The following is a 22,198-nucleotide window of genomic DNA, read 5'->3' on the forward strand; positions in this document are numbered from 1 at the left end:
GCAGCAGCAGAAGCCATTGGCTCCTGCTACTGTCAATCATATCCTGAGAGCAGGAGACGGTGCCGAGCAATGCTGTGTGTGTCTATAGACAGACAGTCCTGCTTGGGAGTAATCCTGCATGTGCAACACCATAGGAAGTGGCTTCCTATGGTGGCACTTGGAGAATAGGAAGAACCAAGAGCGCCAGCGGAAGACTCCAGAAGAAGGGATTCGGGACTGCTCTGTGGAATATCAAAAACTTTACAAACGCTTTTAGTTAGATGGAGAAAAACTGCACACAACATGGGATATATCACTGATACCAACAAAAATATGAGTGTCAAGAATCTGGACAACAGTAAATACAATATACCTGTTGAATTTTTAGGTAGTGGGTCACAAAATGCTGCTGAAGTTTCTCATTGGCATAATTTATACACAACTGCTCCAAATTGTTTTGTTGGAAAGATTCAAATCCATAAACATCCAGTAAACCTGTGCAAGGATAAGGGGAACACATTTTCTAAATGGATATGAACATGCATATGAATACTTCATGCATATCTTTCTATAGAAAAATAGCCACAGCTGACAATCAAGTTATGCTAAAACATATATCATGATATCCTAAAAAAAGGACATAAATCTGTAAACTTCAGTATACACCTGTATAGTAGTAATGTAAAATACATACTGCACAACATATACTGTGGAAAAGCCTTCTCAGAGATGCTAGTGTGATGTGCACATGGTCAACCAGTGATTCTATTAGTTAGTAAATCGGCACTTACATTTTTTCTATAAGCTATATTAAAAAGATAATAAAATTATAATACCAATAAAATTGCTCCAGTTAGTTGACGCATCACAAATGCTTGCATTTATTACGGTAACCAGCCAGTCAAATAACCTGCAATAAAAGGGACAGGTTTAATTATTGAATGGTTTGGTGCACAAGACTATTCATTAAAGGTGGTGGTACTCATTCACAAAACATGGTTCTGGTGGAAGCAGCCTTTCCCAGTCTTGTGTGCCACAAAGCAGTAATTTCAAGTAATGGTTGTTTCCATTAGACTTTATTTAAATCAGGTTTTTGCTTTCTGAGAGACTCATCTTAAAATCCTGGCACTACAAATCAACTCAGAGCTTGTGCTACAAGAATGTAAAGGGTTCTTTTCCTGTTTTAAAGCCCAAAAAAATGAGGTCAGCACAGATCCTTATTGTAATTCAGATGTTTTAACATACATCCTTTTCTATAAAGGGATCGGGAGCTTGGTCCCCAACCAGGCTTCCCAAGAGGAATAGGGCGATTCGACTATCTCGGTACAGTGAGGCAAATCAATTCAAATGTGTAGGCAGATATATAAAAGTATTACTTTTGTATTGATAAACTTTTGTAGTAATCAGTTACAGGTTAAAAGCATGGTAACAATCCATGTATTATCACCAAGACAATGATCCCTAGACAGAGGAGATCACAATGGGATAGTTGATCACGGATAACATCTCAACTAGTTTCTTGGACTATCCTTTTCTGCCATCTATTTTTACACCTTACAGCAGTGGTTCTCAACCTGGGGGTCGGGACTCTCTCGGGGGTCGAATGATGATTTGCCAGGAGTCACCAAATCCTGGGCTGTTCCTGAAGCCCACACCGCTCTCCCAGCCTTTTTGCGGCCGCCCAGCAGGGCTGTCCCTGGAGACTGCAGTCGCCCAGCTGGGCTGTTCCTGGAACCTGCGGCCGCCCACTCAGCCTCTTCGCAGCCGCCCATTCAGTTCATGGCATGGCTGGGGGGGCAGGGACTAGAGGTCAGCTGACTGGTGAGGAATGTGAAGTGGGAGGGGCTAGAGGAGACCCATCTCCTGATTTCGGCATAGGTGTCACTGCTACGAGACACCACAAAGTCGAAGACACAGTGAGTAACACTACCTGGGATTATAGTTGCCATTAAAAGTCCCCACTACAGTTTTCAGATCAGCAGATGACCTTGATCAAGAGCACCTAAGTTGGCTGATCAGAACTCCCCCCAGCCTTGCCACTCATCCCATTCCCCCCACCAAGGAGTAAGAGAAGGAATAAAAATAGAGAATACATGGAAAGGGGAGGAACAAAGAAAAAGGGAGAGAAAGAATTATGCCACGTACATACAACAGGTTTTGCCGTCGGAATAAACGCCGAAGGTTTCTCCGACGGAATGCCATTCAAGCGGTCTCGCCTACACACGGTCAACCCAAAGTCCGACCGTCCAGAACGCGGTGACCTACAGCACATACGACAGGACTAGAAAAAGGAAGATAGCCAGTAGCCAACAGCTTCCGTCTCGTACTTGCTTCTGTCTCGTACTGAATTGGTTCCGTAGGAAATATTTAGAACATGTTCTATTTCTAGGTCCGTCAGAATTTTGGAAAACAAAGGCTGATGAGGCATACACACGATCAGAATAGACAATGAAAAGCTTCCATCTGACTTTTTCTGTCGGACATTCCGCTCGTGTGTATGCGGCTTAAGAGAAAGAACAAGAAAGACGGCTAGAGAGGGATGGGGGAAAAAAAAAACAAGAAATTGGGATAGAGAGAGATAAAAGGGAAAGTAAGGAGAACAAAGAGTGGTACATTCTACAATGTACCATAAGGGGTTTTAACACTGTACGAGTGGAAGGAACTCCGGGAGCGCTAAATGTCCGTGGGTTAGGGGCACAAATTACTTGTCTTGCCTTGGGTGCTGACAACCCACGCTACGAAAATAATTTTACTGTTAGGGGTCCCCACAACTTGGGAAATTTTATCAAGGGGTCACGACACTAGAAAGGCTGAGAACCACTGCCTTACAGGCAATGAGCTGTATGAACTAACTTTCAAACCAACTAACAATTAGTATGAACAATACTGTTGGCTGCGACATGTATTTTCAGTATGATGGGCTTTGTTTTTAACACAACATTGTCCTAAAGAAACCCTGTTACATTTGGCTATATATAAACCTGTGGCCATATAGGAGGTACCCAAATGTTTGGACCTCAGTTGCCCATTTCAGAGTTTCTTTACCAGTGATGAATGTGCCCCAGGAGGACTGCCTGACAAGTTTGTTTATTTAATACAGGTATTTATATACCACCAACAATTTATGCAGCGCCTTACATATACAGTATATTGCACATTCACATTAGCCCCTGCCCCCAAGGAGCTTACAATCTAATGTCCCTAATTTACATTCAATCTTACTTGTGCCAAGTCCCATTTAGACAGGAGCCAATTAACCTTGCAGCATGTCTTTGGAGTGTGGGAGGTGCTAGGTGGAAGTGCTAACCACTTAAAAACTGTGCTGCCCAGTTCAAGGGAAATTCTTACTTTTTAAACTAAACTGACATCATTAGCTTATATATTTAAAACCGGTTTGAATATTTTTAGCAATTTAAAACCATAGGGTTTGTTTGAAAACAGCTGGGGTTATAGGCCAAATTATCTTGGGATTGTGGTGTACTATTACTATGAACTGTAAGCTCAGAATTTAAGCTGGTTGTTATTAACTGAAATACAACCCTAAAATGGCCCATATCACTAGAAGTTTTCACAAGTATTCAGGCCCATGGTCTGTGCATAATCCAGCTGTGCAGTTTTGTTTTCATAAAATATATGGTAGCTTCTGGCACTGCTACTAATCTGCATAGTGGATGGGTGATCACATCATTAAATTGAGCTGTCCATGTGCAGGTTCAGTTAACTTGGATGTCTGCGTAGCTATCTCAGACTGATCACCAGTAGACAATTTCTGTCTTTTGCTTTGCCTTTTCACAAGGAGGGGTGCAGAAGACTTCAGTGAGGGTGGTGGTGCTATCCTCAGCTGCCTCTGAGACCAAGAACTGAGCGAACAAAGACCGCTGATCGCTCGGTTTTTCGGTCTTCAGCCTGCAGAGAGCTGTTGACTGTCAGTCACCGAAGCTCTGGGCTGTGGAGGGGATGGGAGGGGCTTTCTCAGGCTCTCAGTGGCATGCTGAGAGGCTGAGCCAGCAGCTGGTCCAGGCATCTGGGTCGATGCCAACTGTAATGCTGGGATCTTTCCCAAGCCTGGACTGGCTGAGTGAGGTCAGCCGACAGTGGGCTTTAGCTGAAAATGGGTTACAGGTGTGCAGAACAAACTGCTCTCCTGCGATCATAGCTTTGGTTATACTTCTCCTTTAAGGATCAATTCTTTTTTCACATATTTTCATTTACAAGCTCCAGTATCTTCAGAATGTCCATATTCAACTCCTCTGTTTTGTACCTCACCTGGCATATATAGATTTGGCTAAACAATCCCTTCGTGAGTCACACTCGGCTTTCTTGCAGGGTTTCTTTAATGCTTGCTGTTTTCCCGCTATTATAGTACGGTAGCAGAGCCTGTCCAGCAGGTGCTCAGTAGGAATCTTCAGCAGATTTGAAGTGGAGTAAAGAAACACTAAAATACAGTTATGTGAACAGATAGTTAACAAACATTCCTAATGATTCTATGCATTTTAATGAAAATAAAAATGAAAAGCTCTCATAAAACTAAAGAGTACATTTTCAACGTTAACCCCTTCCCACCCAGCCTGGCATACCTTTAATAGGGTCTGTACGCCATAGTGGGAAGGATCGACCGATCATGTAGCCAATGTAATTGGCTGTCAAAGTGGTCACATGACTGGGAGCCAGTGCCACTGACTTTTAATACCGTAATTAGTACAGAGTGCTGTCTTTGACAGCTTGATCACTGCACTGTAAGTGTGCAGTGAGCATGCTCACAGCATCAAAAGCTCTGCTGTCCATAGTTGAATATGTGCGGTTTGTGGACATTAAAGCATACCCACCCTGCCATCACACATACATGGGCAGGAAGAAGCTCATTTTTAACCATTTCTTTTAAATGCACTAAAACTGGGGCAACAAAATCAAGTTGATGCGTACAAACAGCTTTTATGCCATAATAATAGGTAATAAAAATTAAAAAGGTTAGTAGATGACTAGGCTACGCATTATTCTATTCAGGCAAAAATGTATTTTTTTTTTGTATTCCTGTCTGTGCAGTGCTTTCTGGCCTTTCTAAAAAGAGAGCCAAACGCTAGCGCCTCATCTGCTAACATTTCTATACATATAACATAATGTGGAAAACACTATAAATTTCTTTTTATCAATATATTATTAATGTGGTTGAATCATCAGATTTTGGTGCTGTACAATAGTTGCTCACCTAGTGTTCCATTATTACCATCACTTAAAAAAGTGGGAGAGAGAAAACAAAGATTTGTACCTATAAAGTTACAAAGTACAGCCTCTCACAACACTTAGACCCCTTTCACACTGCCACGATTTTAATGCGATTTCAGGGAATGCCTGTGTAAACTTGAGGTCTATGGACCTCAACTAGCATCAAAGTCGGATCAAAGTAGCACAGGGACTACTTTGAAGTCGCACAGATATGAATGGTACTCATTGGAAATCATGGGGTACGACTTGTCATGCGACTTTGCAGTCCCAAGTCGCATGACAAGTCACACAAGTGTGAAAGGGGCCTTAGAGGAAAGAATACAAAACAAAACCCCTGGGCAACAGGTTGTCATTTTTCCACAAGGTGAGGGAAAAAAAACTCCTTTACAACCCAGAAAGGGAACTCCGATCAATTCACTGGTTTAAAATACAACCCCCCACTGTGAATACCATTAGTTTAAGTCATCCAGCCCTTAAATTCCATTGCCAATTTTGCCATTACAACCTTATGCATATAAAATTGTGAGAAAGTTGTAAACTCTTTGGAGCTGAAAGTATTTTTTAAGTTAAAAAAATAACTGACCTTTACCATTGCTTAAAACTTCACATGGCTGGCTTTCGTCCAGAGAATCACAAAAACTGACATTCCCCAGATGCAAAAGACCTGATAAAATCTGTCATAAAATGGAAGAATACAGATGAGATAGGAGCCAGATTAGAAAGAAAACAGATCTTATTCACACTTTCTTGGCTGTTTTTCTTTTATTTATCACATATTATCAAGAATGCAGTAGTAGAAGAAACTGTTTTAGTAGGAGCACCCAAACAGAGCCTAAGACTACGGCAAAAAGATCTCCAGGAATTCCCACTGGATACCCAATGAAAGAGGATGATAATTGGCCAAACTCCTCTTTAATTCAGATTGGCCCTTTCATTTTTCTTAAAGGATATATGTTGGCTGCCACTGCCAACATACTTCTAAAAATAGGATTTTTTATAACAGCTTACCTGTAAAATCCTTTTCTTTCGATGGACATCACAGGACACAGAGCCTCAGTAATTACTGATAGGTTATATAGGTATCACTAGGTGATTGGACACTGGCACACCCTACCAGAAAGTTCAACCCCCTATATAATCCCTCCCCTTGCAGGGATACCTCAGTGTTGTAGCCAAGCAATATAGTGTATTAGAAGAGGGGCGGGACCTCTGTGTCCCGTGATGTTCATCGAAAGAAAAGGATTTTACAGGTAAGTGGTTATTAAAAAATCCTATTTTCTTTCTTGAACATCACGGGACACAGAGCCTCAGTAATTACTGATGGGATGTCCCAGAGCAATGCTGTCTGAGGGGGAGGGGGGGGGAACCACAACCAAATAGGGTGCAATCGGACCTGAGGACCCTGTACCGCTGCCTGCAGCACACTACGCCCAAAGGCGATATCCTCATGCCTTCTCACATCCACCTGATAGAATCTGGTGAATGTATGGACTGAAGACCAGGTTGCGGCCTTGCAGATTTGAGCCATAGAGGCCCGGTGATGCACTGCCCAAGAAACACCAATAGCCCTTGTGGAATGTGCCCTGATCTGAAACGGAGGAATCTTCTGTTTCAAACCGTAAGCTTGAATAATCAACTGTCAAATCCATTTAGATATGGTAGCTTTTGACGCTGCTTGTCCTCTACTGGGACCCTCTGGCAGCACGAACAAAACATCCGTTTTGCGAATCTGAGCAGTTGCCTCCAGATAGGCCTTGACTGCTCTTACTACATCCAAAGAATGTAGTGATCTATCTTCCGGAGAACAGGGATCTGGAAAAAAGGAAGGCGGAACAATGTCTTGGTTTAGATGAAAATCTGAAACCACCTTTGGTAAAAAACTAGGATGAGGGCGCAGTACCACTCTATCCTTGTGTACAATCAAATAAGGCTCTTTTGCAGGAAAGGGCTGCTAATTCTGATACTCTTCTAGCAGAAGAAATGGCTACCAGAAAAATTAACTTCCTTGTCAACAAGACCAAAGGAATCTGATGTATTGGTTCAAAAGGCTGTTTCTGTAACACAGACAGAACCAAGTTCAAGTCCCAGGGGTTTAGGGGCGCCTTAACCGGAGGATTAAGACGCGTCACCCCCTGCATAAAGTTTCAAACCAAAGAATGCGAAGCAAGTGGCCGTTGAAATAATACTGATAAGGCCGAGACCCGGCCGGCCCTTGATGGTACTCAAGGCCAGCTTCATCTCTAAACCCAACTGTAGAAAATCAAGAATTCTACCTATCACATATTTCCTGGGATGCCAACCCCTGGATTCACACCAGGATACATAAACTTTCCAGACTCTCTGATAAATCATTCTGGAAGCTGGCTTCCTTGCATTGATCAAGGTAGATATCACAGGACCTGAAAGCCCACGACTCTTCAGAACGTGGGTCTCAATAGCCAAACCGTCAAATTTAGCATTTGTAAGGCAGGATGGAACACTGGACCTTGAGATAACAGGTCTGGGCGTACCGGTAGTGTCCACGGGGAACCCACCGTCATCCTTACTATTTCCGCATACCACGTCCTTCTGGGCCAAGCGGGGGCCACCAGAAGTACTGACTTCCTTTCCTGCCTGATCCTGCAAAGGAGTCGTGGCAGTAGCAGGATAGGTGGGAATGCATAAATCAGTGAGAACCGATGCCACGGAATTACCAACGCATCCGTCCCGCATGCAAGAGGATCTTTTGTTCTTGCCACAAATCTGTCTATCTTTTTGTTAAATCGGGATGCAAAGAGATCTACATCTGGAACCCCCCATCTTTGGCATATGGCCCAAAAGACGTCGTGATGCAGAGACCATTCCCCTGGAAGTAACTGCTGGCGACTTAAATAGTCCGCCTGCCAGTTTTCTATCCCTGGAATGAAAACTGCCGATATGCATGGCACATGCTTCTCTGCCCAGACTAAGATCTGGTTCACCTCTGTTTGAGCAGCTCGGTTCCTGGTGCCTCCCTGATGATTGACATAAGCCACTGCTGTGGCATTGTCGGACTGGATCCTGACCGGGCAACCCTGTAGCCTGATAGTCCAGGCCTTTAGGGCTAGATATACCGCACGGATCTCCAGAATGTTGATGGGTAAGGTCCTCTCGGTTTTGAACCATACCCCCTGAAACGCAGACTGTTCCAGAACTGCTCCCCAACCCAACAGACTGGCATCTGTTGTTACCACCATCCAGGTAACTGGTAGAAAGGATTTCCCCTTCTGCAGGTTTTCGGGTATGAGCCACTAATTGAGGCTCTGACGCACCGCATGAGACAGGTGCATCGGAAAGTCTAATGCCTGAACCTTCTTGTTCCAGGCCGACAGAATACTGTGTTGCAGCAGTCTTGAATGAAACTGAGCATAGGGAACTGCTTCGAATGAAGACACCATCTTTCCTAGCAGCCTTATACAAAGGCGGACAGAAGGACCCTTCTTGGTCCTGACTGCCAGAATCAGCTCCCTTAAAGCAGTGATCTTTGCCTGAGGTAGAAATATTTTCTCCTGGCTTGTATCTATGATCAGACCCAAATACTCCAGTCTTCTTACTGGTTTTAGGAAAGATTTTTCTAGGTTGAGGATCCAACCTAGGTGTTCCAGATACTTGACTGTGGTCCTCAAGTTCCCGTTCAAGGAGGCTACCGACCGGTCTATCAAGAGCAGGTCGTCTAGGTATGCTATGACAGCTATACCCTGAGCCCTTAACATGGCCAGAGGAGGAGCCACGACCTTTGTGAACACTCGAGGTGCAGTGGCTATCCCAAAAGGCAGAGCCACAAGCTGGAAATGGCGCCCTCCTATCTCGAAGTGCAGAAACTTCTGATGAGCAGGAAAAATGGGCACATGCAGATATACATCTCTGATGTCTATCGATGCCAGAAATTCTCCTCCCTGCAGGGTAGAGACTACTGTCTGAATTGATTCCATGCGGAAGGACTGAATCCTTAGGAATCGGTTTAGATCACTTAAATCCAGAATGGGTCTGACATCCCCATTTGGTTTTTGGACCGTAAAAAGGTTGGAATAGAAGCCCAATCCTTGATCCTTTGCGGGAACCACCATAATGACCTCCTGCGACAAAAGTCACTCTAACGCTAGAAGGAGCGACTGCTTCTTCTCTGGATCTCTGGGGACACTTGATCTGAGGAAACGAGGAGAGGGAAATTCTTGAAACTCCAGCTTGTACCCCAAGGTTACCGTGGAGATTACCCATCTGTCCTGGCAGTCCTCCTGCCAGAGCCCTGAGAACTGTCGCAGTCTTCCCCCCACTCGAGCGAGCGGGGGCGCCCCTTCATTAAGAGGTCTTAGTGTTTTGCCTAGTAGGCTTCTTCTCCCAGGACTTTTTTTGTCCCTGGGGTTGACTCTTGTTTCTTGACCCAGACGGAGGAGGCCGTCGAGACTGCCTGGAGGCTGAAGCCCCTGGCGCTGGGGAAAGAGTCTGTTTGAAAGAGGGACGCTTACTCTTCTTCTTAACAGGTAAGAGAGTGCTTTTCCCACAAGAGATTCTCTTGATATAGTTATCCAAGTCTTCTCCAAACAACCTTGCACCACGAAATGGAAACCCAGCCAGCAGCTTCTTACATGGTGCTTCGGCTGACCAATTTTTCAACCATAGGATTCTACGTATATACGTTAACCCCAGTGAAAGACGAGAGGTTTGCATGATAGAATCTCTGATGGCGTCAACAACATAACATAAGGCCGCTGGAAGGTTAGCCAACCCCTGGGCCTTCTGTTCAGGTAAAACTTTGATGACCTGCTTAACATGGTCTCTTAAGTATTGACAGACTCCAATCGCTGCTACTGCAGGTTGAGCCACTGAACCTGCCAAGGAGAAAACATCCTTCAATAGGGATTCCATCTTTTTATCCACCGGATCCCTGAGCATCTGAGCATTGTCTACAGGACAAGTCAGACTATTATTCACGGAGGAAATGGCGGCATCAATGGCCGGTATTCCCCACATTTTAACAAACTTTTCTTCCATAGAATAAAGTGTTGAAAACTTTTTCGGTGGAAAAAAACGCTTGTCTGGGTGATCCCACTCAGAATAAAGGAGCTTTTCAAGAAAATTACGCACAGGAAAAGCATGTGCTGTTTGAGGAGGTTTCAGTGACCCTAAAGAAGAAGAGGGTTCTTTAACGGATTCAGATACGGGCAACTTAAATGTGGAGCGGACCAATCCAGTAAGGATCTGCACTAAGACTTTCTCCTCCTGAGAAGCCGAAGAGGGTCCCTCTCCCCCTGATTCCTCCGAAGAGGAATCATCCGTCCCATCCCGATCCTCTGAAAGGGATTCCTCTCCTTTATCCCAGAGCTCCTCTGCCTGAGGGTCTTGGGAAACAGAGGAAGGCCTAGTGCGTTTTCTTCCACTGAGTGAAGATGTAATCACGGCCATTAATCTTTCCTCTAAACCATTAATGGTTGAGGAAAAAACTTCCTGTGTAATGTATACAGGGGCTGAAGTGCCAAAAGCAGGTGTAGCCCCTGACCCCAATGGCTCTCCCTGGCTAGCCGTCCCTGGCCCCTCAGGGGGGGAGAATGCTGCAGAAAGGGGGTCCTCAGAACCTGAACGAGATCCCCTAGAGTCTCTGGTTCTTGGGGTATTTGAACCTCTTCTACCCACAGTGCAAAGCAACAAGGTGGAGGTATCACAAAATGAACACTGACTGCTGAGCGATGTAGTCCGGCTAAAAGCCCTGCTACCAAATGCCCAGTCTGGTGTTACCTTAGTAAATGCTGCCTAGGAGAATGCCTGTGTCCCACCTTACATGCGACCGTCAGCTCTGTGTCCCTCCAAAGGCTTAGTGCACCTGTAATCTGTGCCTAAATAGCCTGCAGCCGGCATCTGTGGGCGTCTGGGCACGCTTGACGCTGTGCTGATGCCCCCCCTCTACCGCCCCCCATCGTTTTCGAAAACCGCGCGCATCCAGCGTGGGCCGACCCTCTGGAATCAGCATGGAGGGAAGGCTGGGGGAGGGGGAGGAAGGAGAGAGGCCGGTAGTGATGGGGCCTGCACGTGGCAAAATGGCGGCGGCGGCGAAAATGCGGTATATAACCGCCTCACACACCCCCTGCGGCCTCCCCCTAGTCTGGGGGGAGATATCCCTAAGGAGAGCCCCCCATCCCATCCTACTTGAGCCGGCCGGAGAAGCTTGTGCAGCGTGGAAACACTGAGACAGGCATCAGCACGAGAAGGTATGTGCTCTTGGCAGCCCCCGGGGGCGACAATAGGCATAGCATGCATTTACCTTAAAGGAGAAAACCTACTAGAATTAAAAAATTCTGTGGAATCTCCTCTTACCTTATCCAGCCGCAGGGTTCTGTTATACAGACCCAATCTTCACCTCTCATGGTGGGCTCCGTTTGAAAAAACCTTCAGAGACTGGGGCCCCCTATGAATAGGGGGATCCACAGTTCTGGCCTGTAAAGCACCCGGCCAGAAATAAGGATAGAAAACCATTTTCTGATATGCGGGGTCCAGCTCTCTAAAAAGAGAAGCGTTACAGGTAAAACCTCGTTTCTTCGGACACGAGGCCTGGCTAATTCGGCCTAGAAAAGACACTTTGAAATGGATCCGGTTCGCCTGGCTTGCCCCAGTATAGGATATAGGATAATCCCTTTGGAGCTCAGCACAGGACATCTTTACACGTCCATCACCTAAGACACTGGCGTAAAAACTGAGGTATCCCTGCAAGGGGAGGGATTATATAGGGGGTTGAACTTTCTGGTAGGGTGTGCCAGTGTCCAATCACCTAGTGATACCTATATAACCCATCAGTAATTACTGAGGCTCTGTGTCCCGTGATGTTCGAGAAAGAAAATACTGATTGTGTGGCTGTTTATGGTATCATTGGTTTTGAAGTACTGACCTACGTACTTATTCATGGTCAGATGCACAAATGGACACATTTATTTTTAACTTAAAAAAAAATTGCCAAAAACTTGTGTTATTGTACATACAGGCCAAGCAAATTTGTATCATAGAGTAAAAGGGCGAAACCTGATTGATTGCTATTGCCAACAGCTGCAGATTTTATGTTTCTTTTATTTTTAATATATCAGTCCAAAGTAATAAAGCCAATAAATCAACATTATAGGCAGGCCAGTTACATTTTTACAAGGTGGTCAATAATAGACGCTCACATATCTCTGATAATAGGTTTATTAAGATTTTGTCCCCATTTGATGTACAGAAGGAGATTTGGCTGATTAAAACAAAGTAAAGCATTGGATTAAAAAATAGGGGTCTACTCATTTTTAAAAATTGTAATGGAGACATGATTTTTTTTTATGCTGTTGCCCATTGAGGAATTTATCTAGACTTTTATTTGGGAATTAAAGTAGAACTAAAAGGAAAACCATTCTTTTTCATGTTGGATTGCGTAAGGGTGGGTTATAACCCCTGTTAGGTTTTTTGCCATCTGTGTCCCATTGGGAAGATTTCCCTTCACATCCTGTCCCATAGCCAAAAGAAAAAGTGAGAAGAAATGCCCCCTAAATTGAGGGAATCCCTGGCTGTCATCAGAACTTGTGTCCCCATTGGAATATTTTCCCTGTACTACGGTTTTGGGGGCAACCCAAAATTTGTGATTTTCTTAATTTTCACTTTGGGTGTGAACAGTAAACATGACAAATAGAGAGGGTGGATCTCCCTAACAGGAGCAAAGACAGTAATAAGAACCTGACAGGTGTTCGACTCCCTTCCTAATTTTTTTTTTTTAGACAAAGTTTTGCCTATACTTTAGCATGTCAGAAGAGTCTGCTTTAAAGTGTATTTTATTTTAACATTTGCAAGCAAAGTGTGATAACTAAACGCTTAGGTGCTACATTGTATCCCTAATCTCACCTCACTGGGACAGTTTTTTTCTGCTTTAGTAACACGCTATGAACATTCTACATATTTGACATGTACCTATTACTTACCTATAATTCTATTAACCTATAATTGTTTATTTAACCAATAAAAAAAAAAAAAATGTTTGAACCATAAACAAATCTGTCCCTCAAATTGTCCAAAAGGATGATAAATTTGAAAGTTAGTGGGGCTAGCATTACATGTGTTGCCTTGTTCTACATAAGCAAAGCACAGGTTCACTGGAAGACAGCATTGCTGTACTTTAAAGTAACTGTATTGTACTACTCAATCAAGTGACATATACACAAATATACACAAATCAGTCAGGCAGATGATCCTGCCATCGCAATGGTCTTTTACTTATATGCGAACACATGCATATCCATTTTAGTGTATCAATTCTAAAAGATAAAATAACATCACTGTATTCAATTTGTGAGAAAGGTGAAGATTATTGTAACTGACCTTAAATACGTTACTCTGCTTTGATGGATCAATACCCAAATGTGTCATTGCATCTTTAGTGATTTTAAAGCAATCCTCTAGATAAATAAAAAAAAAAAAAAACACAGACAAATTTAGTAGAACTGAACTAAAAATCAGTTCTATGTAAACTTAAGAACAAAAAGAAAAAATGCCAAGCTAAAACAAGACATCTCTCCTGCCTCTAGCAGAAGCAGTTTGTGTGTTAACAGCAGTGGTTCTATATCTGCACGTGTTGTGTATATTTACAGTACAGTATTTACGAATGTTTGTCATGATAATACACTAAGGACTTCTTTGCAGTCGTAACATACATTTTGCCACCTTCTGAAAGTAAGGATGGCTGTTCAAAACATTTCTGAACAGCTTGGACCACCATCCAGCTTATGGAAAGGTGCAAGTAGAAACACACAAAAAACAAACAAAAAAAAAAGGTTAGACTATGTCCTAATTAAATTTAAGAGGAGGGAAGAAGAAAGGTGAATAACCATCTGATCCTTATGCAAAACCAAGTAAAGAGCTAGCAGAAAGACAGTGGGCACAATTCACTAAACAATATTTTACTGCATCCGAGTATGCTGTAAAAATAACGGAAAACGTTCCACAACCAACTGCTCTTACCCTCAAGGTTCTTATCAGAATTTGGGAGCCAAGAGAACTGTGCATTTTCTGGGAGATCCCATTCATCTCTTTCATTTGCAGAAGCACCTTTAAAAATCTGAAAAGAAATAAGTAATAACCGGATGTTACAAAATATCGACCGATTTGGAAAACTGAAGGAGGAAAAGCAAATCAAAGAATGAAGATTCTAAATAGGAACTGAAACAAAAAAGATCCTTAGACATTTAAGAACGTGTCTGTGCTGTGGATAAAATCCAAAGTTTAGCTCTCATTTTTTTAGGAGAAAGTGGAATTATGAAACTAAACACCTGGTAAAGTACTGCTAGCGATGTATATATTTTTCTATAAAGCCAACCAAAGGTAAATATTAATAATATGAAAAGAATACAATATATTAAAATTATTTTTTTATATATAGAACTTTAGGAAAGATTTTTTTTTTCTTGACACACCTGATAAAATATATGGAAGTTTCTTTCTGAAGGAGTCTGATGAGCTACACGTGTCTTCTCAAGAAGGTAAGTCTGGATAGAAGCACCAGTAATTTGCTGAGTTCTAATATTGAAAAAAAAAAAAAAAAAACTTGCTCAAACATAATACTACTGATTTGAATGTTGAGATACAAGAATGTAAATAATCTTCCCACTTCAGCTATTAAAAAAAATAAAATAAATCAACACATTGGGGTTGATTTACTAAAACTGGAGAGTGCCAAATCTGGTGCAGCTGTGCATAGTAGCCAATCAGCTTCTAACTTCTGCTTGTTCAGTTAGGCCCCTTTCATACTGGGGCGGGAGGTGCGTCAGCGGTAAAGCGCCGCTATTATTAACGACACTTTACCGTCGTTTTAGCGGAGGTATTCGCCCGCTAGCGGGACGGTTTTACCCCCTGCTAGCGGCCAAGAAAAGGTTAAAAACCACCGCTAAGCGCCTCTGCAGAGGTGCTTTGCCATTGATTTCAATGGGCAGGAGCGGTGAAGGAGCGGTGGATACACCGCTCCGAAGATGCTGCTAGCAGGACTTTTTTTCCCGTCCTGCTAGCGTACTGCTACAGTGTGAAAGCCCTCAGGCTTTCACACTGGAGACACAGCAGCGGCTGTTTCGGGTCGGTTTGCAGGCGCTTTTTTTAGCGCAATAGCACCTGCAAACCGCCCCAGTGGGAAAGGGGTCTTTAGCTTTGACAATATAACCTGGAAGCAGGTTTCTGTGCAGAGCTGCACCAGTTCTGCACTCTCCAGTGTTAATAAATCAAGTCCATTGTCTATATTTGTTGGAGTTTTAGAAACCAATACATGTTGGGGGTCTGGAAAATATATTAAGACTGCAGTTCTGCAAAATGTTGCCTCTAAAAAAAAACATTTACACTATAATGAACATGACCAGCACTGAATATTCCACATTAAGATGCACAAAGGAATGTCAGATATTAGTTATAGAGCTTAGAGGCTGTTGATCCTGGTGCAATTATCATTAACGTTTTTCTTTCCACCCACACAAAGAATAAAAATTAAAGTGGCTGGTTTCTTCTATCTGGCAAGACTAACGGCACAAAAAATGGTTTTGTGTAAAATGATGAGGTGTGGCCACCAACCCCTACATACAATGGTTGGTGTAGGGTAGGGTGTGGACAATTACATTAAATTGTTGTCACGATACATTCTTTAAAAAAGACTCAAGCACCTGCTCCACCATCACTTGTTTCAGTTTGCTATGAATGTTTTGGCTTTTACCGATACACTTTACAAGTAATAGCTTCAGGTTTGCAGGGATATTGCCACTGAATAAGCTCCTTTATAATGTGTGTAATAATACATTTTGTATTCTACATATTTAGGGTATAAAAATGACCAATGAACATAATGTATGCTCAGGTATATATATTATAAAAGCAACCTATTTTGTTCTCATGCTTTTTAAAATGAATGTGCTACTTAGTACGGAAACCCAACTTGCGTTAAAAAAGTTAAAGATAGGGGACACCGGGACATGTGAGACGATTAATTGCATTCATCTTTACGGCAGCTAGGATATCCATAGCGAGATCTTGGAGGTCGCCCATAATCCCCTTTGATCTTTTGAAGGCAAAATTGACATGGATCATGATCAATGAACGTATGGTGGCTATCCACCGGGACAAGCTAGCCCACTTTAAGAAAACATGGACTCCATGGATAAAATAGCTGTCAAAATCCATCTGATCTGGAGGGAGAGACACTAGCACCCTGTATAGCAAGGCCATAGCCTGGCACACTACCACTTCCTTCCTGTCTTTTCCCATATTCTTCTCTACGGGTTTTTCTCTTATCTTACCTAACTCTTCCCACCTCCCCCTGTTTTTTTTTTTTTCTTCACCCACTCATCTTTCCTTCTCAGTTCTTTCTACAAGATGGATTAACCTTTAACCCATTGTTGGTTCCGGAGCGACTTGGTCAATAAATATAAAGTGGAAGGGCTCGCGTGAGTCCAAGTAAGGGAACAGGCAGTAGTTAATATGTTCAAAGTTAAGCACAGAATGCCCTGTGCATATTATTTCTTCACACTTACTTTATTTCATATTACACAATAGCTCCCCCTGTTGGGGATGATGCAAACAATACTCAGGTTCACGGTCTACAGTTTGGATTTTACATCTTTAGTAACCTGACTACCTGACCAATGAGTGGGAAGCCACTCATGGGCCCGAGAGATATTGGACTGTTTGACTTTGTCATTCTTTTTCTTTAATGCTCCCAGTTCCTTAATATGTTGGGCCAAAGTGGGCTTTCCAGAACGTTTTACACTTTTGTGTTATTGTTCAAAAAAGTACCAATAAAAATTATTGAAACAAAAAAGTTAAAAGATTGCTACTACACAAGATTCAGATGACTACAATAGTTGCACAGAGCAGCTCTAAACCTGTTCTCGGGTACCCCACGGGTGCTCCCGGCCCCTATTCTCCTCAGTGGTCCCCCCACAGGAAGCCATTTCTTATGGAGGCTCAACAGCAGACTCGCTCCCGAGCTGCGTTGTGTGCATCTATTGACACAAATAGTGTGGCTTGGCCCCACCACCCACCGCAGGATTTGATTGACAGCTGCCTGTGTCATCTGTTAAAAGGGGAAGAGAGGCAAGCGGGCCTATCGGCGAGGGCAGCGCCAGATTGAGTGGTGTCAGGTAAGTGTTTGGGCCAGGGAGAGATTCACAGATAGATAAAAGCTTTTAACCTTAATGTGGAGAATGCATTAAAAGGTAAAAAATAGTTTTGGCTTTACAATCACTTTAATATTTCATAGCCAATGGTAGGCCTTCTGCCTATGTAATGATTTTAGCTAAATGTCCATCTTCCCAAACTCATTTTTTACAGGTTATACCTCTGCCTAACTACGCTGCAATCTGGTTTGTCTGCCAGCAATTACTAAACACATGGTGAACACCGCTCAGATAATAATTTAAATTATTGATGGCTGTGGGTGCTCACCTCGGCTCGCCACTGTGGATACAAATGAAAGAAGAAAGGTACGAGTAAGCATGAGTTACTAGCGTGAAACGTGTCAACCTGTTTTTGTGTTCATGTCTGGCTTGGTGACAAATAAACGACTTTCAAGAATCTGACTGTGTCCGCGGTGTGCCACCATTCCCTTTCCTCTTTCATTCGCCAGCAATTACCAGTGGAGCAAGCCAAAGGGTCAGGACCTGAAAGTGTAATATACTGAAGCCTAAGGCTGACCTTAGACAACTCAGCAGGCTGATCTGAAAAAAATTAACAGATTTCTCCATCCACACAAGCCAGGTGGATGGAGGAATCCTCCCCCGCTGTGCCATTGTATTCTCACAGGGAAGCTCCGCCTCTGTCAGAACACAATGACCAGTGACTGCAGCTGATGATCAACACAGCTTTTCTAATATTCACCATTTGATAGAAATTGATAATTACATTTACTTCTGTTGAGTGGGAATGGCCATACATAGATCAACATTCGGCCAGTCCCTGTTGAACTCGCTGAATTTTGATCCATCGATGGACAGCTTAAACCTCCTTGCAGAGGTCCACGATGAAAACCAGACACTCAGTTCTGCAATCTCATAACTTCTTTTGGTGGCATAAAGGATCCAGTCTACTCCTGTCATCAGAAATAGAAGCTTAGGAAAAGAGGGATGCAAAAGGCACAGTTGTCAACTGAGAAATAACAAAACTGAAGAGAAAGCAATGTAATGTTAGCAGGCTTTAACACTAGATCCTGCATTCTTTTTCTCTGTGGACCTCGCTCTTTCTGCAACGTTTGAGGACACCACCGTAACAGTCCTAATTCTCTAACCAAGCTTCTCAGGCTGTCATGGTGAAATGCATGTGAAAAGAAGAATAGCTATGAACACATTTAAGGAACTATGTGGTCTTGATACAGCGGGTAAAATAAGTATTGAACATGTCACCATTTTTCTAGGTAAATATATTTCTAAAGCTTCTATTGACATGAAACTTTCACCACATGTCGGTAACAACCCATGCAATCCATACATACAAAGAGAACAAAACAAATAAGTTCAGAAATTAATTTATGTGTAATAAAATAGAATGACACAGGGAAAAAGTATTGAACACATGAAGAAAGGGAAGTGAGCACTGTTGGGGCCATAACCCGGAAGTGGAAAGAACAAAATTTCAACATAAATCGGCCACGACCAGGTGCTCCTCACAATATTTCTAACAGTGGAGTAAAAAGAATTATAAGATGATTTGTCCAAGAGCCAAGGACCACTCGTGAACCGCTTCAGAAAGACCTGGAATTAGCAGGTACAATTGTTTCAAAGAAAACAATAAGTAATGCACTCAAGACTCCATTGCTGAAGAAAAACCATGTTGAAGCTCATTTAAAGTTTGCTGCACAACAATTAGACAAGCCTGTGAAATACTGTGAGAATATAGTCTGGTCAGATGAGACCAAAAATGAACTCTTTAGATGTCATAATACACACCAAAAACACCATACCAACAGTGAAGTTTGGAGGTGGGAACATCATGGTGTGGGGCTGTTTTTCAGCATAAGGTACTGGCAAACTTCAGATTATTGAAGGAAGGATGAATGGCAAAAAGGACCAAGACATTCTTGATAAAAATCTGCTGCCATCTACCAGGATGATAAAGATGAAAGGAGGGTGGACATTTCAGTAAGACAATGATCCTAAATACAAAGCCAAGGAAACTCTCAATTGGTTTCAAAGAAAGAAAATAAAGCTGCTAGAATGGCCCAGTCAATCACCTAACTTGAAGTCAATAGTAAATTTATGGAAAGAACTAAAAGATCAGGGTTCATAGAAGAGGCCCATGGAACCTTCAAGATTTGAAGGCTGTTATCTGGAAGAATGGGCCAAAATCACACCTGAGCAATGCATGCGACTAGTTTCTCCATACAGGAGGCATCTTGAAGTGGTCATTACCAACAAAGGATTTTGTACCAAGTATTAAATAAGTTTCAGTTAGTGTGTTCAATACTTTTTCCCAGTGTCATTTTATTACAAATAACTTAATTTCTGAAGTGATTTGTTTTGGTTTCTTTGTATGTATGTATTCTTTGTATGTATAGATTGCATGGGTTGTTACCAACATGTGGTGAAAATGTAATGTCAATAGCACTTTTAGAAATATATTTACCTAGAAAAATGGTGACATGTTCAATACTTATTTTACCCGCTGTATGTGGTATGCTCGGATTCTTTGGAAATGGTAAATAATGGTAAATATTGGATCTTTCTTTTAACCACTTGCCGACCGCCTCATGCAGATATACTGCGGCAGAATGGCATGGGCAGGCAGAGTAATGTATGGGTATGTTACTCCCCTCCCACGATCGCGCCCCATTGCTTCTGAAATGTAAACAGAAGCAGAGTAAGTGATGTCATCTCTCCTTGTGGAGCCTTTTAGTTCTGGATCCCGAGTAGAGAAGACATCAATGTGAGTTTGCACCAACAACACACTAACACCAGTACACATAGGCACACAAATCACCCCCCCCCTCTGCAGTGACACCAATAGCAGTTTTGATTTTTTTACTGATCACTGCATTGGTGTAATTTTGTGACTGTTATGCCGCGTACACACGAGCGGACTTTACGGCGGACTTTGCCCGGCGGACTGGATTTCGTCGGACAATTCGATGTGTGTGGGCTCCAGCGGACTTTGTTTTCTCAAAAGTTGGACGGACTTAGATTTGAAACTTGTTTAAAATTTATCCGTTGAAATCGAGTCCGGTCGAAAAGTCCGCCGTCTGTATGCTAGTTCGACGGACAAAAAGCCACGCTAGGGCAGCTATTGGCTACTGGCTATGAACTTCCTTGTTTTAGTCCGGTCGTACGTCATCACGTACGAATTCGACGGACTTTGGTGGATTGTGTGTAGGCAAGTCCGTTCATTCACAAAGTCCGTCGGAAAGTACGTCGAAAAGTCCGCCGGGCAAAGTCCGCCGTAAAGTCCGCTCGTGTGTACGCGGCATAATAAGTGTTAGGGCAATTAGTGGTAGGCCCCTTTAGGTCTAGGGTACCCCCTAACCCCCCTAATAGAGGTTTAACAGGTTTAACCCCTTGATCACCCCCCAGTTAACCCTTTCCCCCCCCCGTCGCCAGTGTCATTAATCGATCATTTTTCTGATTGCCGTATAAGTGTCACAGGTGACGCTAGTTAGCCTGTTAGTTATTTAGGTTCACAGTCAGCTTTTTATAGCGTCAGGTACCCCCCATATACTACCTAATAAAGGTTTTACCCCCCTGATTGCCCCCTAGTTAACCCTTTCACCAGTGATTGTATAAGTGTTACGCGTGATGCTGGTTAGTTTGTTTTTTATACCCACTGTTTATTACCCAATAAAGGTTTAACCCTCTGAACGCACGGCGGGCGATATCAGTTAGGTTTTAGTGTCAGTCAGGGTCTGCGTCGCCCCAGGCAGCGTCAGATTAGTGCCAGTACTGCTAACACCCACGCACACAGCATACACCTCCCTTAGTGGTATAGTGTCTGAACGGATCAATATCTGATCTGATCTATACTAGCGTCCCCAGCAGTTTAGGGTTCCCAAAAACGCAGGATCAGCCCAGATACCTGCTAGCACCTGCTTTTTGCCCCTCCGCCCAGCGCACCCAAGTGCAGTATCGATCGATCACTGTCACTTACAAAACACTAAACACATAACTGCAGCGTTCACAGAGTCAGGCCTGATCCCTGCGATCACTAACAGTTTTTTTGGTAGCATTTGATACAGTTGCTGACAGCCTAGGAGCTTTTTTTCCTTTGAGTCTCACTACTGTACCAGTAAATTTAGAGACCAAAATGGCAAATCGAAGGTACACTAGTGAAGAGGCATACACGTTTCTGAGCATGACAGATAGTGAACAGGAAGTCACTCATCTGTCAGATTCAGGCTCAGAATACGATCCTGTAGACCACAGCGGCTCCATGACAGATAGCTCTGATGACGGAGTTGTGGTCCCTGCCAAAGTCAGGCGTACCAGACCCCGATCTTCTTCTGCTGTTGTTGAGGTGCAAGAACCGAAGGGCTTTCATATGGAGCAGAGAAATACTAGTGCCGCTCATCCTTCTGATGAACTGGCAAGCACCAACACCCTGGTCGTACATCCAGCACTGCAGTATCACGTGGTGACGTGGCGAGTCACATAAGTGCAGTTCAAGCTGGCGAGGTGGCAAGCACAAGTAGTGTCCCACTGCCACCAAGAAGACAAAGACAGGCCCGTCGTGCCCATAGTGTCCTTCCTGCAGAATTTGCCAATCCTAAATGGGAGCCCACCACTTCTGCAGCACCCGTACTTCCCCCATTCACTGGCCAACCCGGAATTCAGGTGGAAACAGTTGATTTTACGTCACTTGATTTTTATTCGCTGTTTTTCACCGAAGAGCTCTATAGATCTATTGTGGACCAAAGTAATTTGTATGCTGGTCAATTCATCACTGCTAATTCCCAGTCCTCCCTTGCCAGAGATTGGAAACCAATTACGGTTTCCGAATTTAAGACCTTTCTGGGCCTATC

At 43.2% G+C, this 22,198-nt stretch overlaps 1 protein-coding gene across 1 annotated transcript in view; it reads right to left on the reverse strand.

The window, feature by feature from the left end:
• The window catches only part of MYO19 (myosin XIX), a gene marked incomplete at its 3' end in the record, with an annotated part of 91,920 nt that overhangs the window by 11,224 nt on the left and 58,498 nt on the right, over positions 1 to 22,198 (reverse strand). Inside the window, 7 exon segments of the mRNA XM_073616115.1 lie at positions 353 to 474; positions 816 to 889; positions 4,246 to 4,414; positions 5,786 to 5,876; positions 13,549 to 13,625; positions 14,188 to 14,284; positions 14,640 to 14,742. Coding sequence (XP_073472216.1) covers positions 353 to 474; positions 816 to 889; positions 4,246 to 4,414; positions 5,786 to 5,876; positions 13,549 to 13,625; positions 14,188 to 14,284; positions 14,640 to 14,742 — 733 coding nt within the window.

This window comes from Aquarana catesbeiana, linkage group LG02, assembly GCF_042186555.1.
Source record: "Aquarana catesbeiana isolate 2022-GZ linkage group LG02, ASM4218655v1, whole genome shotgun sequence".
Lineage (NCBI taxonomy): Eukaryota > Metazoa > Chordata > Amphibia > Anura > Ranidae > Aquarana > Aquarana catesbeiana.